The sequence below is a fragment of the Ranitomeya variabilis genome, chromosome 3, assembly GCF_051348905.1.
Source record: "Ranitomeya variabilis isolate aRanVar5 chromosome 3, aRanVar5.hap1, whole genome shotgun sequence".
Taxonomy (NCBI): Eukaryota; Metazoa; Chordata; class Amphibia; order Anura; family Dendrobatidae; genus Ranitomeya; species Ranitomeya variabilis.
Genome location: NC_135234.1, coordinates 246,031,320 through 246,046,707, shown reverse-complemented (window position 1 = coordinate 246,046,707; position 15,388 = coordinate 246,031,320). Strand labels below are relative to the sequence as shown.

The 15,388-nt window shown below is 41.6% G+C and overlaps 1 protein-coding gene across 5 annotated transcripts in view; it reads right to left on the bottom strand.

Annotated features, from left to right (window-relative positions):
* CUEDC1 (CUE domain containing 1) overlaps positions 1-15,388 on the bottom strand; it is a 258,696-nt gene that overhangs the window by 149,157 nt on the left and 94,151 nt on the right. For 3 of the 5 annotated variants that reach the window (XM_077295341.1, XM_077295339.1, XM_077295340.1), the window contains exons 3-4: positions 7,621-8,109; positions 4,999-5,126 (exon numbers count right to left, since the gene is read on the bottom strand). In XM_077295341.1, coding sequence (XP_077151456.1) covers positions 4,999-5,126; positions 7,621-7,902 — 410 coding nt within the window. In that variant the 5' untranslated portion in view covers positions 7,903-8,109. Of the gene's footprint in view, positions 1-4,998; positions 5,127-7,620; positions 8,110-15,388 lie in introns of those variants that run through there. The other 2 variants (XM_077295342.1, XM_077295338.1) reach the window with 1 other exon arrangement.

The window sequence follows — 15,388 nt, the reverse complement described above, 5'->3', positions numbered from 1 at the left end:
AAAACGTCACTACTTCCTTTCCGAGCCCCGACGTGTGCCCAAATAGTGGTTTACCCCCACATATGGGATACCAGCATACTCGAGACAAACTGTGCAACAACTATTGGGGTCCAATTTCTCCTTTTAGCCTTGTGAAAATAAATAATTGCTTGCTAAAACATCATTTTTGAGGAAAGAAAAATGATTTTTTATTTTCACAGCTCTGCGTTGTAAACTTCTGTGAAGCACTTGGGGGTTCAAAGTGCTCAACACACATCTAGATAAGTTCCTTTGGGGGTCTAGTTTCCAAAATGAGGTCAATTGTGGGGGGGGGGGGTTTACTGTTTAGGGACATCAGGGGCTCTGCAAACGCAACGTGACGCCCGCAGAGCATTCCATCAAAGTCTGCATTTCAAAATGTCACTACTTCACTTCCGAGCCCCGGCATGTGCCCAAACAGTGGTTTACCCCCACATATGGGGTATTAGCGTACTCAGGAGATACTGGACAACAACTTTTGGGGTCAAATTTCTCCTGTTACACTTGGGAAAATAAAAAATTCTGGGCAAAAAAATTATTTTTGAGGAAAGAAAACGTATTTATTATTTTCACGGCTCTGCGTTATAAACTTCTGTGAAGCATTTGGGGGTTCAAAGTGCTCACCACACATCTAGATAAGTTCCTTTGGGGGTCTAGTTTCCAAAATGGGGTTACTTGTGGGGAGTGTCTACTGTTTAGGCACATCAGGGGCTCTGCAAATGCAACGTCACGCCCGCAGAGCATTCCATCAAAGTCTGCATTTCAAAACGTCACTACTTCCATTCCGAACCCCGACGTGTGCCCAAACAGTGGTTTACCCCCACATATGGGGTATCAGCGTACTCAGGAGAAACTGTACAATAACTTTTGGGGTCAAATTTCTCCTGTTACCCTTGGGAAAATAAAAAATTCAGGGCTAAAAAAAATCATTTTTGAGAAAAGAAAAATTATTTTTTATTTTCATGGCTCTGCGTTATAAACTTCTGTGAAGCACTTTGGGGTTCAAAGTGCTCACCACACATCTAGATTAGTTCCTTCGGAGGTCTAGTTTCCAAAATGGGGTCACTTGTGGGGGAGCTCCAATGTTTAGGCACACAGGGGCTCTCCAAATGCGACATGGTGTCCGCTAATGATTGGAGCTAATTTTCCATTCAAAAAGCCAAATGGCGTGCCTTTCCTTCCGAACCCTGCCGTGTGCCCAAACAGTGGTTTACCCCCACATATGGGGTATCAGCGTACTCAGGAGAAACTGGACAATAACTATTGTGGTCCAATTTCCCCTGTTACCCTTGGGAAAATAAAAAAGTCCGGGCTAAAATATCATTTTTGAGGAAATAAAAATTATTTTTTACTTTCACGGCTCTGCGTTATAAACTTCTGTGAAGCACCTGGTGGTTTAAAGTGCTTACTATGCATCTAGATAACTTCCTTGGGGGGGTCTAGTTTCCAAAATGGGGTCACTTGTGGGGGGAGCTCCAGTGTTTAGGCACACAGGGGCTCTCCAAAGGCGACATGGTGTCCGCTAATGATTGGAGCTAATTTTCCATTCAAAAAGTCAAATGGCGCTCCTTCCCTTCCTAGCCTTGCCGTGCGCCCAAACAGTGGTTTACCCCCACATATGAGATATCAGCGTACTCAGGAGAAATTGGCCAACAAATTTTAGGATCCATTTTATCCTGTTGCCCATGTGAAAATGGAAATATTGAGGCTAAAATAAATTTTTTTGTGAAAAAAAAGCACTTTTTCATTTTTATGGATCAATTTCTGAAGCACATAAGGATTTAAAGTGCTCACTATGCACCTAGATAAGTTCCTTGGGGGGTCTAGTTTCCAAAATGGGGTCACTTGTGTGGGAGCTCTAATGTTTAGGCACACAGGGGCTCTCCAAACGCGACATGGTGTCCGCTAACGATGGAGATAATTTTTCATTCAAGAAGTCAAATGGCGCTCCTTCCCTTCCGAGCCTTACCGTATGCCCAAACAGTGGTTTACCCCCACATATGAGGTATCGGTGTACTCAGGAGAAATTTCCCAACAAATTTTAGGATCCATTTTATCCTGTTGCCCATGTGAAAATGAAAAAATTGAGGCTAAAAGAATTTTTTTGTGAAAAAAAAGTACGTTTTCATTTTTACGGATCAATTTGTGTAGCACCTGGGGGTTTAAAGTGCTCACTATGCATCTAGATAAGTTCATTGGGGCGTCTAGTTTCCAAATTGGGGTCACTTGTGGGGGAGCTCCAATGTTTAGGCACACGGGGGCTCTCCAAACGTGACATGCTATCCGCTGAAGATTGGAGCCAAATTTTCATTCAAAAAGTGAAATGGCGCTCCTTCCCTTCTGAGCCCTGCCGTGCGCCCAACCAGTGGTTTACCCCCACATATGAGGTATCAGCGTACTCAGGACAAATTGGACAACAATGTTCATGGTCCAGTTTCTCCTTTTACCCTTGGGAAAATAAAAAAATTGTTGCTAAAAGATCATTTTTGTGAATAAAAAGTTAAATGTTCATATTTTCCTTCCATGTTGCTTCTGCTGCTGTGAAACACCTGAAGGGTTAACAAACTTCTTGAATGTGGTTTTAAGCACCTTGAGGGGTGTAGTTTTTAGAATGGTGTCACTTTTGGGTATTTTCAGCCATATAGACCCCTCAAACTGACTTCAAATGTGAGGTGGTCCCTAAAAAAAATGATTTTGTAAATTTTGTTGTAAAAATGAGAAATCACTGGTCAAATTTTAACCTTTATAACTTCCTAGCAAAAAAAAATTTTGGTTCCAAAATTGTGCTGATGTATAGTAGACATGTGGGAAATGTTATTTATTAACTATTTTGTGTCACATAACTCTCTGATTTAACAAAATCAAAATTAAAAATTTGAAAATTGCGAAATTTTCAAACTTTTCGCCAAATTTCCATTTTTTTCACAAATAAACGCAGAAATTATTGACCTAAATTTACCACTAACATGAAGCCCAATATGTCACGAAAAAACAATCTCAGAACCGCTAGGATCCGTTGAAGCGTTCCTGAGTTATTACCTCATAAAGGGACACTGGTCAGAATTGCAAAAAACGGCAAGGTCATCAAGGCCAAAATAGGCTGGGTCATGAAGGGGTTAAATACGTGGCACTGAAATACGTGGCACTGAAATACGTGATACGTGGCACTTTAATACGTGGCACTTAAATACGTGGCACTGAAATACGTGATACGTGGCACTTAAATACGTGATACGTGGCACTGAAATACGTGATACGTGGCACTGAAATACGTGATACGTGGCACTGAAATACGTGGCACTGAAATACGTGATACGTGGCACTTTAATACGTGGCATTTAAATACGTGGCACTGAAATACGTGATACGTGGCACTTAAATACGTGATACGTGGCACTGAAATACGTGATACGTGGCACTGAAATACGTGATACGTGGCACTGAAATACGTGGCAGTTAAATACGTGGCACTGAAATACGTGGCACTGAAATACGTGGCACTGAAATAGTAGGCACTGAAATACGTGGCACTTAAGCTATGTTCACATTTGCGTTGTGCGCCGCAGCGTCGGCGCCGCAACACACAACGCAAACAAAAACGCAGCAAAACGCATGCACAACGCTGCGTTTTGCGCCGCATGCGTCCTTTTTTTGATTGATTTTGGACGCAGCAAAAATGCAACTTGCTGCGTCCTCTGCGCCCGGATGCGTGCGCTGCAGTGACGCATGCGGCGCAAAACGCAAGTGTGACGCATGTCCATGCGCCCCCATGTTAAATATAGGGGCGCATGGATAGAGCTGGATCCGCGGGCTGTGATCTGGCCTACACTCAGCACTCTGCGGAGCGCTGTCATTCAAAACACGTCCACTCATTTTGGTGTTTAGTCCCAAAATGGAGGATGGAAGAAGAAAAGGGTTGGACAAGGAAATGACATAATTTCTTTTTTTTTTCCCCCCACTGCAGTTAAAGCTTTATTTGTGTCAAACACAGACAATCTGCAGAGAAAACTGCATAAAAAAACGCACTAAAAACCGCATCAAAAAACGCACCAAAAACGCACCAAAAAACGCACCTGCGTTTTCTGCTAAGAGCTGCGGTTTTAGTCCTCAAAAAAAAGGATTGAAATCCGGAACGTGTGAACATACCCTAAGACGGCTCTGGGCAAGTATAAAACTACAGTCAGCGATCTTAGGTTAGAAGCACAACTCCAGGGATGAAAAAAATGCTGGAGTGATGCCTTTGGACTGCTAGATCTGCAGCAGTGAAAGCAGTGATTTTATCAAAATTACAGCATACAGACCAGTAAGTTATACATCACTGGAATCTTGGACTTTGTGGCTACATCAATTACAGATTTTACATTGCAAAAACCCAATGGTAAATTCCCTTTAAAGTAATTAAAAAAAAAGCCACAAAGCTATGTATAGGCTTTACAGGCATAGTTTCACAAAATACATTAATTCCATAACCATATAAGACAAGACATAAATGTCAAATAGATGCGGACAGAGCAACCCATGCGCATCCATCTGTTTGGTAACTGTGGTCTGGGCACTGGTAGGAACAGGGTATCAGGGGGTGCTGAATGTGGGTATGTGTTCCAGAGCTAGAGACATCTATTAGATATATACAGCACATTCCAGTGAATACGCCTATATTGCCAGTCAAGAGACAATCCCTTTAAAATACACCATAGTTAGGATGCATTTAAGCACTGCAGATTTTGAAAGGAAGCTGGAAAGTTGTTTTTTCACAAGAATGAGAGAAAATCTGCAGAATATGAATTCTTGTAAACGTCAGCTTATGTATGGGTCCAGCAAAGCCAGGACACTTCAAAATGGAGAACAAGACGCAGCAGCATATTAAATATCATGCTAAGGATTGAATGCTATATGTAGTAAAATAGCACTAACGCCAACTGTCAGGAAGGATGCATACATCAAGTTACTTTTGCTCTAACAGCATATGCACCAACCTACCGAGGTGGAGGGGTAGGTGGGGTTTGTGGATGAGATCTATCCGACAAATGCACATCATAGGAGGGGGGAGAATATACAGGGGGAGGTTCCTCATCAGAGCTGTCTGGTTCTAGAGTCCTTTCCAGAATCTGAAAGAAAAAAAAACAGATGAAAAGCAAAAACAATGTACAGTGCAACGCTTTGTGCACATAAGACTTGTACCAAAGAATGTGGTAAAATACAATAAACTGCAGGACTTAGTGCTTATGATTTGAGTACAGATCTGGCTTAATATTCCTCCCATTCTGTATATGCTTTTTTCATTTTTATTGCCCAGATGTAGTACTTTGCATTTTTCCTTGTTAAAAACTATTGTTAGTTGCTGCCCACTGCTCCAGTTTATATATATCTTTTTGAATCCTCTCTCTTCTCTAGTATTAGCTATCCCTCCTAGCCTTGCGTAATCAGCAAATTTAATCAGTGTACCCTCAATTCCTTCATCTAAATCATTGATAAAGATGTTGAACAATACAGGGCCCAGGACAGAACTCTGTGGTACCCCACTTGAGACATTCTTCCAACTGGATGTGCAGCCATTTATGACCACTCTTTGGGCCGATCAATATGCCAGTTATGAATCCACAGTGCATGCTAGGATACTCAAATGGGACGCCATCAGGGGGACAGTTATCAGTGACACTTGTTTCAGTGGCTGGGCTAGTCCCTGCTGTAATGCTGAGCATGTGTCGGCTATTAATTCCAACGTATGTGTAGTACAAGTTCACTTGTCACTGTACAATATTCTTTTCAATGCACAGTGACAGTGCGCTTGCTCACTGGCTCTGATGAGATGTGATGATCCAACCAGAGAGCGCACTGTCAATGCGTATTGTAAGGAAAAAATCTGGCCAGCAGGGACCAGTCATGCCCGAAAGTGACTTCTGTTTGGGGGAGGGGCGAGCTTGTCCCTGCCAGCAACATTATCTCCTTCCCAGCTTGTCACTTCTCATCTAAGCTGGAAAGGGACAGCACTGTCACTGTGCATTGAAAAGAATATTGCATAGTGACAAGGGAGCTCATACTGAGCATATATCCGTAAGGACAACCGACGCATGCTCAAAAGAACAAGGACTAGCCCAGGCACTGAAACAGACATCATTGATATGCTTTGTTTCAAAGTGGGGACAGACTTTGCGGAAGTGATAGGAGGAGCCTCTGCCCCCTGATGATGCCCAGGTTTAGTATCCCAGCATGCAATGAAGATTCTCAAATTAAATATCATCAAAACAGAAGTAGGTAAAAAAATAATAAAGCAGTTAGATAGATTAGAGAGGGAATGGCTGAGAATTTTTAATTAAAGTATATTAGAAAAGATATTAGATTGTTACAATAAATATAGATGTTCAGGATTAAAAACGATATTAGTTTCTGATGAACTCTTTGAATTCTATGCACCCACTGCGTCAGTTTCTTGTGGTTTTCAAAATTACTGCTTGCTGTAATTCAGTGGTAACATTCTTAGAAAACCTATCCTGGTCAGACAATTTTATCATGTGCATCACTTGTTCCCATAGCATAGGAAATAAATGCTGCCAGAGGCATCTCGAAGTGGCTTTTTCCCCTCTAAGCCAAGCTGAGTGCAAATGTTTATAGTGAAATAGGGATAAACAGCTGCCAGCCAACAGAATCCCATTTTTTAAGATTTAATTACACAATTGGTAATCTGAAAGCAGAATAATACTCTGATACTTTTCATCAAAGTAGAAAGATATCCAGTTAAGGAAAATAAAACCTATCCTTTATGTAAAGAAAAATCAAAATGGAAAGTAAAATATTTTGCGGAAATTGAGGGTAAATTCCAACTTGGGTTATGATACAGTTAATAACCTGAAATTGCTCTCTAATACGGCATCGTCCCCAAGAAAAGCAAAATAAGCAGGGTCACAGGACCTACAATCTACTTTTATAACTTGCCATAACACGTGAGTACTGGTTAAAATATGACAAAACTAAGAAACCATAAATGTATAATCATTGGTCTAAACCAGTGTTTCCCAAACTCCAGTCCTCACGGACCTCAACAGGTCATGTTTTCAGGATTTCCTTAGTATTGCACATGTGATGGAAGTATTAGGAGTTCTCTCACTTGTGCAGCACTATGGAAATCCTGAAAACATGACCTGTTGGGGTCCGTGGGGACTGGAGTTTGGGAAATACTGGTCTAAACCAATACACCAGCCTATAAACAGTATAGCTAAAGAGATCACTATGAGATTAGTGGGGACCAACAAAAGAGTATGTAACCTATAGAGCAGCACAACACAGCTCGAAACTCTGCTTATTGGCCTTGCCCAGAACTGCAGCTCGGATCCTATTCAATTGAACACGGAATTTTCCTTAGAATAACTCATCAATATCAAAGCAGTGGACAACCCTCTTCATAAGCATCTCTAACTAGCATATATGTTGTACGAACAAAACTCTACACTAAGACGAACCAATCAGTACCTAAGCCACGTAGAACTCCTTTAACATTCTACATTTATGTGAATCTGCCCTTTTATGTAACAGCATACTAATAGCCACACATAAAAGGTGGAGCCTACAATACAAGTTCTAAGAAAAGTGAAAATAGAAGATAACCTCTGGAGGAATGCTGTCATCAGAGTCGGAACTGTCATCAAATCCACCATCATCCAAATTCATCTGTAGCAGTTGGTCAATAGTTGCGTCCACTGCTCCATTGTTAGCCCTCAAAACACACTCAATGATGTCATATTCCATGTTAGGAAACATTGTCTTAAAATCCTCCATAGCTTGGTTAAATTCCAATCTGCGCACAGGTCGGCTGTTGTTAAGTTCCTGAGTAGAAGAGCTTCCTCTTGCGCTCCCATTGCTGTTGCTTCTACGGAACAGACTTGTCATTTTTGATAACTTTTTTTGAAAAATATTTATAACTTATAGACGCTCAACCACGGAAAACAAATTGTGAGCTTGGCACATGGTTTCCTGTCAAGAGGTTATATTAGCCTCTTTGTTGTTAGCATGACATGGGTACCTCCAAGTCATAAGCAATCCTCCTTGACCCTTGCACAGTTGTAGGGTGTTTACAGGTAGTCCTAAAACTGGTGTCTGTGGATACAAAATATCTATGGTTAAAACAGAATATCATAAAAGACCATTTACACTACTGTTCCAAAATTTAGAGTCACTTAGAAATTTCCTTATTTTTAAGAAAAGCACAGTTTTTTTCTAATGAAGCTAACATTAAATGATTCAGAAATACACTCTATACATTGTTAATGTGCTAAATGACTATTCTAGCTGCAAACGTCTGGTTTGTAATGCAATATCTTCATAGGTGTATAGAGGCCCATTTCCAACAACCATCACTCCAGTGTTCTTATGGTACTCTGTGTTTGCTAACTGTGTAAGAAGGCTAATGGATGGTTAGAATACCCTTGAAAACCCTTGTGCAAGTATGTTAGCATAGCTGAAAACAGTTTGGCTGATCAGAGAACCTATAAACCTGACCTTCCTTTGAGCTAGTTGAGAATCTGGAGCACTACATTTGTTGGTTCCATTAAACTCTAAAAATGGCTAGAAAAAAAGAACTTTCATGTGTAACTCGACAATCTAATCTTGTTCTTAGAAATGAAGGCTATTCCATGCAAGAAATTTCCAAGAAACTGAGATTACCTACAGCGGTGTGTACTTCTCCCTTCAGAGGAGAGCACAAACAGGCTCTAACTAGAGTAGAAAAAGAAGTGGGAGGCCCCGCTGCACAACTGAGCAACAAGACAAGTACATTAGAGTCTGTAGTTTGAGAAATAGACGCCTCACAGGTCCTTAACTGGCAGCTTCATTAAATAGTACATGAAAAACGCCAGTGTCAACGTCTACAGTGAAGAGGCGACTCTGGCCTTCAGGGCAGAGTGGCAAAGAAAAAGCCATATCTGAGACTGGCTAATAAAAGAAAAAGATTAATAAGGGCAAAAGAACACAGACATTGGACAGGGAAAGATTGGAAAAAGTGTTATGGACAGACAAATCCAAGTTTGAGGTGTTTGGATCACACAGAAGAACAGTTGTGAGACGCAGAACAACTGAAAAGATGCTGGAAGAGTGACTGACGCCATCTGTCAAGCATGGTGGAGGTAGGTAATGTGATGGTCTGGGGTTGCTTTGGTGCTGGTAAAGTGGGAGATTTGTACAAGGTAAAAGGGATTTTGAATAAGAAAGGCTATCACTCCATTTTGCAATGCAATGCCATGCCATACCCTGTGGACAGCACTTGATTGGAGCCAATTTCATCCTACAACAGGACAATAACCCGAAGCACACCTCCAAATTATGCAAGAACTATTTAGGGAAGAAGCAGGCAGCTGGTATTCTATCTGTAATGGAGTGGCCAGCACAGTCACCAGATCTCAACCCCATTGAGCTGTTGTGGGAGCAAAAACTGGATCGGTTGCTGGATTCCAGTGTGTGACAGATCCTGCGTCCATAGGCTTCCATTCTCGTCAACGATGTTTGACGCAGGATCCGTCGCTACACGTTTTCCCGACGCAGACAAAAAACGTTACATTGAACGTTTTTTCCAGACGACGGTCCGCCAAAACACGATGGATCCGTCGCACGACGGATGCGACGTGTGGCCATCCGTCGTGATCCGTCGCTAATACAAGTCTATGGGAAAATGCAGGATCCTGCAAATTTTTTTGCAGGATCCTGCATTCTCAAAAAACGATGGATTGTGAAGGGAGCTGAAAGACGGAAGTGTGAAAGTAGCCTTATACTCACCCAGGGGCGGTCCAGCTGCGGTCCAGTCCGATGGGCATCGCGGTCCGGTCCAGCGCCTCCCATCTTCATAGGATGACGTCCTCTTCTTGTCTTCATGCTGCGGCTCTGGCGCAGGCGTACTTTGTCTGACCTGTTGAGGGCAGAGCAAAGTACTGCAGTGCGCAGGCGCCGGGCCTCTCTGACCTTTCCCGGCACCTGCGCACTGCAGTACTTTGCTCTGCACTCGAGCCGCAGTGTGAATACAAGAAGAGGACGTTATCGTAAGAAGATGGGAGGCCCCGGACCACGACGCCCATCAGACCAGACCGCAGCGGGACCGCCCTTGGGTGAGTATAATATAACCTCTTTTTCTCCTCTGCGAGAATGCTGTAGATAAGCCCCTGATGCCAGTGGGCTTAGCTCACCTTCGATTTTGGGGGTGACAGGTTCCCTTAAAGTGGCATCAGCCTACAATGTGCAGCCGGGTGGCTTCAGGTATTCTTACATAAGGGAAGAAAATAACATAAAACATAGAAAATAACATAAAACATACAAAATAACATAAAGCACTTTGCACTCTTCACTGGTGACAAAATGTTGCACATTATACATCCATAGTTAGGTTCTAGGGCTTAGGTATAAGAGGTAGAGCCCCAACCCAAACAACTAACTGTAGGACGTAGCTATGGATAAATCCACCATGATAATTTTATTAATATGCCTCAAAAATAGAAGAAAAAAATTAATATACAATATTATTTGCATTAACCCCTTTACCCCCCGAGGGTGGTTTGCACGTTCATGACGGCCAATTTTTACAATTCTGACCACTGTCCCTTTATGAGGTTATAACTCTGGAACACTTCAACGGATCCTGATGATTCTGACAATGTTTTCTCGTGACATATTGTACGTCATGACAGTGGTAACATTTCTTTAATATGACTTGAGTTTATTTGTGAAAAAAATGGAAATTTGGTGAAAATTCTGAAAATGTCGCTATTATCCAACTTTGAATTTTCATGCCCTTAAATCACAGAGATATATCACACAAAATACTTAATAAGTAACATTTCCCACATCTACTTTTTATCAGCACAATTTTGGAAGCAAATTTTTTTTTTCTTAGGGCGTTATAAGGGTTAAAAAGTTGACCAGCAATTTCTCATTTTTACAACACCATTTTTTTTTTTAGGGACCACATTACATTTGAAGTCACTTTGAGGGGTCTATATAACAGAAAATACCCAAAATTTACACCATTCTAAAAACTGCACCCCTCAAGGTGCTCAAAACCACATTCAAGAAGTTTATTAACCCTTCAGGTGTTTCACAGGAATTTTTGGAATGTTTAAAAAAAAAAAATGAACATTTAACTTTTTTTCACAAAACATTTACTTCAGATCCAGTTTGTTCTATTTTACCAAGGGTAACAGGAGAAAATGGAACCCAAACGTTGCTGTGCAATTTGTCTTGAGTACACTGATACCCCATATGTGGGTGTAAACCACCGTTTGGGCGCATGGCCGAGCTCGGAAGGGAAGCGCCGTTTAACTTTTCAATGCAAAATTGGCTGGAATTGAGATCGTCATGTGGCGTTTGGAGAGCCCCTGATGTGCCTAAACAGTGGAAAGCCCCCACAAGTGACACCATTTTGAAAAGTAGACCCCATAAAGAATTTATCTAGATGTGTGGTCAGCACTTTTAACCCCCAAGTGCTTCACAGAAGTTTATAATGTAGAGCCGCAAAAACAAAAAATCAAATTTTTTTTCGCAAAAATGATCTTTTCACCCCCAATTTTTTATTTTCCCAAGGATAACAGGAGAAATTGGACCATAAAAGTTGTTGTGCAATTTGTCCTGAGTACGCTGATACCCCATATGTGGGGGGAAACCACCGTTTGGGCGCATGGCAGAACTCGGAAGGGAAGGAGTGCTGTTTTGGAATTCAGACTTTGATGGAATGGTCTGCGTGCGTCATGTTGCGTTTGCAGAGCCCCTGATGTAGCTAAACAGTAGAAACCCCCCACAAGTGACCCCATATTGGAAACTAAACCCCCCAAGGAACTTATCTAGAAGTGTTGTGAGAACTTTAAACCCCCAAGTGTTTCACTAAAGTTTATAACGCAGAGCCGAGAAAATAAAAAAAAAAATTTCCCACAAAAATGATTTTTTAGCCCCCAAGTTTTTATTTTCCCAAGGGTAACAGGAGAAATTGAACAGCAAAAGTTTTTGTCCAGTTTGTCCTGAATACGCCAATACCCCATATATGGGGGTAAACCACTGTTTATGCGCACGACAGAGCTCGGAAGGGAAGGAGCACTGTTTTAATTTTCAACGCAGAATTGGCTGGAATTGAGATCGGACACCATGTCGCGTTTGGAGAGCCCTTGCTGTGCCTAAACAGAAACCCCCCAATTCTAACTCCAACCCTAACCCCAACACACCCCTAAACCTAATCCCAACCCTAACCATAACCACACCCCTAACCTGAACACACCCTTAACCCTAATCCCAACCCTAACCACAACCCTAACCCCAACACACCCCTAACCCTAATCTCAACCCTAACGCCAACACACCCCTAACCCTAATCCCAACCCTAATCACACCCCTAACCACACCCCTAACCCTAATCCCAGCTGTAAACGTAATCCAAACCCTAACCCCTACCCCAACTTTAGCCCTAACCCTAACTTTAGCCCCAACCCTAACCCTAATGGGAAAATGGAAATACATTTTGTTATTTTATTTTTTTCCCTAACTAGGGGGGTGATAAAGGAGGGTTTCATTTACTATTTATAGTGGGTTTTTATGTTTGGCAGTTGTCACACGCCAAAAGACATTTATTTTTGCAAAAAATAGTTTTTGCATCACCACATTTTGAGAGCTATAATTTTTGCATATTTTGGCCCACAGAGTCATGTGAGGTCTTGTTTTTTTACAGGACGAGTTGACGTTTTTATTGGTACCATTTTCGGACACATGACATTTTTTGATCACTTTTTATTACGATTTTTGGGAGGCAGAATGAACAAAAACCAGCAATTTCTTTTGGGTGGGGCTTTTAAAATTGATAAGGCAGTTTTATTCTTCTGGTCAGTACGATTACAGCGATACCTCATTTATATCATTTTTTCGTTTTAGTGGTTTTATACAATAAAAACTATTTTATATAAAAATTTGTTTTTGCAATGCTTTATTCTGAGAGCTATAATTTTTTTATTTTTTCGCTGATGGCGCTGTATGGTGGCTTGTTTTTTGCGGGACAAGATGACGTTTTCAGCGGTACCATGTTTATTTACATCTGTCTTTGATCACGTTATTCCACTTTGTTCGGCGGTATGATGATAAAGCATTGTTTTTTGCTTCACTTTTTTTTCTATGGTGTTCACTGAAGGGGTTAACTAGTGGGATAGTTTTATAGGTCGGGTCGTTACGGAAGCGGCGATACTAAATAGGTGTACTTTTGTTTTTCTTTATTTACATAAAGAAATGTAATTATTGGAACAATATTTATTAATTTTTTCTTTATTTAGGAATTTAAAAAAAAATATTTTTACACTTTATAATTTTTTTTTATTTTTTACTTTTTTACATTGTCCCAGGATGGGACATCAATATATAAAGTCAGATTGCTGATCTGACACTTTGCACAGCACTGTGTCAGATCAGCGATTTGACAGGCAGTGTAGGAGGCTTCTCAGCACCTGCTCTCAGCAGGCACTGAGAAAGCCACCTCCCTCTGCAAGACCCCGCGGCCATCTTGGATCCGGGGGCCTGCAGGGAGGAGACCCTCGAAACAACGGGATCACATCGCGTTGTTCTGAGGGTCTCAAGGAAGCAGGGAGCCCCCTCCCTGCGCGATGCTGCTCTATGCCACTGGAACGCTGCGATCTTGTTTGAACGCAGTGTTCCGGGGATTTAAGTGTCGGGAGTGGTCCGTGACTACTCCTGGCACATAGTACCAGGCGTCAGCTGTGATAATCAGCTGACACCAGGCCGCGATCGGCCGCGATCCCTCCGAGAGTGCAGCTGATCGCGTATGACCTACTGTCCCATTGATGGCCATATGGGCCCAGGTCACCTCGACGTGATAGTACATCTGATGTCAGAAAGGAGTTATGTTTGCTGTATCATACACACTTATTATAACCTTACTATTATTCGTTGAATTCATTCTTCTAAGTGCCTCACTAGTCCTTCCTTATGTTATACATTCTCACCAAGTTTTCTCTTAGACTCAGACAACAGATGGGATCAGTTAAACATAAATAACTGCCTGTCTGCTTCCAGCAGTGTGTTCTACATAACCATGCTGCGTCTGATAAGTGCTGGCATAGATTGTCAAAGCCTTTGGCAAGTTAAACCCTGAATTTCATTTTAGAACACAAAAATAATTCTGACTGCTATAAATAGAAATTGATCATTTAAATATACAAGTCCCCAAAAGTCAACAGTCACATTTACATATTCTATATATTTTACAGTTACATTTAAATAATATATACACACACACACACATTGAAACCCCTATTCCCGAAAAGGTTGGAACACTGTGTAAACTGAAAATAAATTAATAATGCAATGATTTGAAGATCTCTTACTAAATTGCCATATTTTATTCACGACAGAACATAGGATACATATCAGAAGGTGAAAGTAAGACATATTTGTATTTAATTTGGAAAACTTAACTCATTTAGAAACTGACGGCAGCAACACATCTCAAAAAACTGTGGATATGGTTATCATATCAAACTAACTTTTTTATAAGTGTTTTATATTCTGTTGTGAAAAAATATGGCTGTAAGAAATTTTCACATCCTTGCATATATTTTTTTTTTTGTTGTGCCTAAAATACAAAAGGAAATGTGTCATCTGTAACTTTAGGCCTTTAAGAGATCATTTCATCTTCAACTCGCTTAACTCTTCACAATAACAGTAATTTTGACCAGGGGTGCTCAAACATTATACACACAACCCAAACTGCAAAAGGTACCGTATATTTTTTTACATTTTAAAAATTACTGTATATACTCGAGTATAAGCTGAGATTTTCAGCCCATTTTTTTTAGGCTGAAAGTGCCCCTCTCGGCTTATACTCGAGTCACCCCCACCGGTCTGTCTCCCCTGGTCCTTCTCTCTTCCCCGGGGGTGTTTCTTACCCAGCAGCAGTGGCGGAGCAGCGCGATCCTGGCATGTATGGAGTCCCGGAGGCAGAGGCATGCTGGTAACCTATGGAGCAAGCAGTAGCGGCGGAGCAGAGCCATCCTGTCATATATGGAGTCCCGAAGGTAGCGGCGTGCCAGTAACATTTGGAGCAGCAGTCTTGGAGGCAAGCGGTAGCTGTACAGCAGGTGGAGGTTGCGGGAGGCCTGTATTTCAGTGCCGCACGTTTCACTTCCAGTGACGATATTGATATAATATAAGCCATAATGAGCGGGACCGGGAGTGAAGTGTGTGTAGTGAAAATACAGGCCTCAAGCAACCTCCACCTGTCGTACGGCTACCGCTTGCCTCCACGACTGCTGCTCCATACGTTACTGGCACGCCGCTACCTCCGGGACTCCATACATGAGAGGATGGCGCTGCTCCGCCGATGCTGTGTACAAGTGTGTAAGGAACA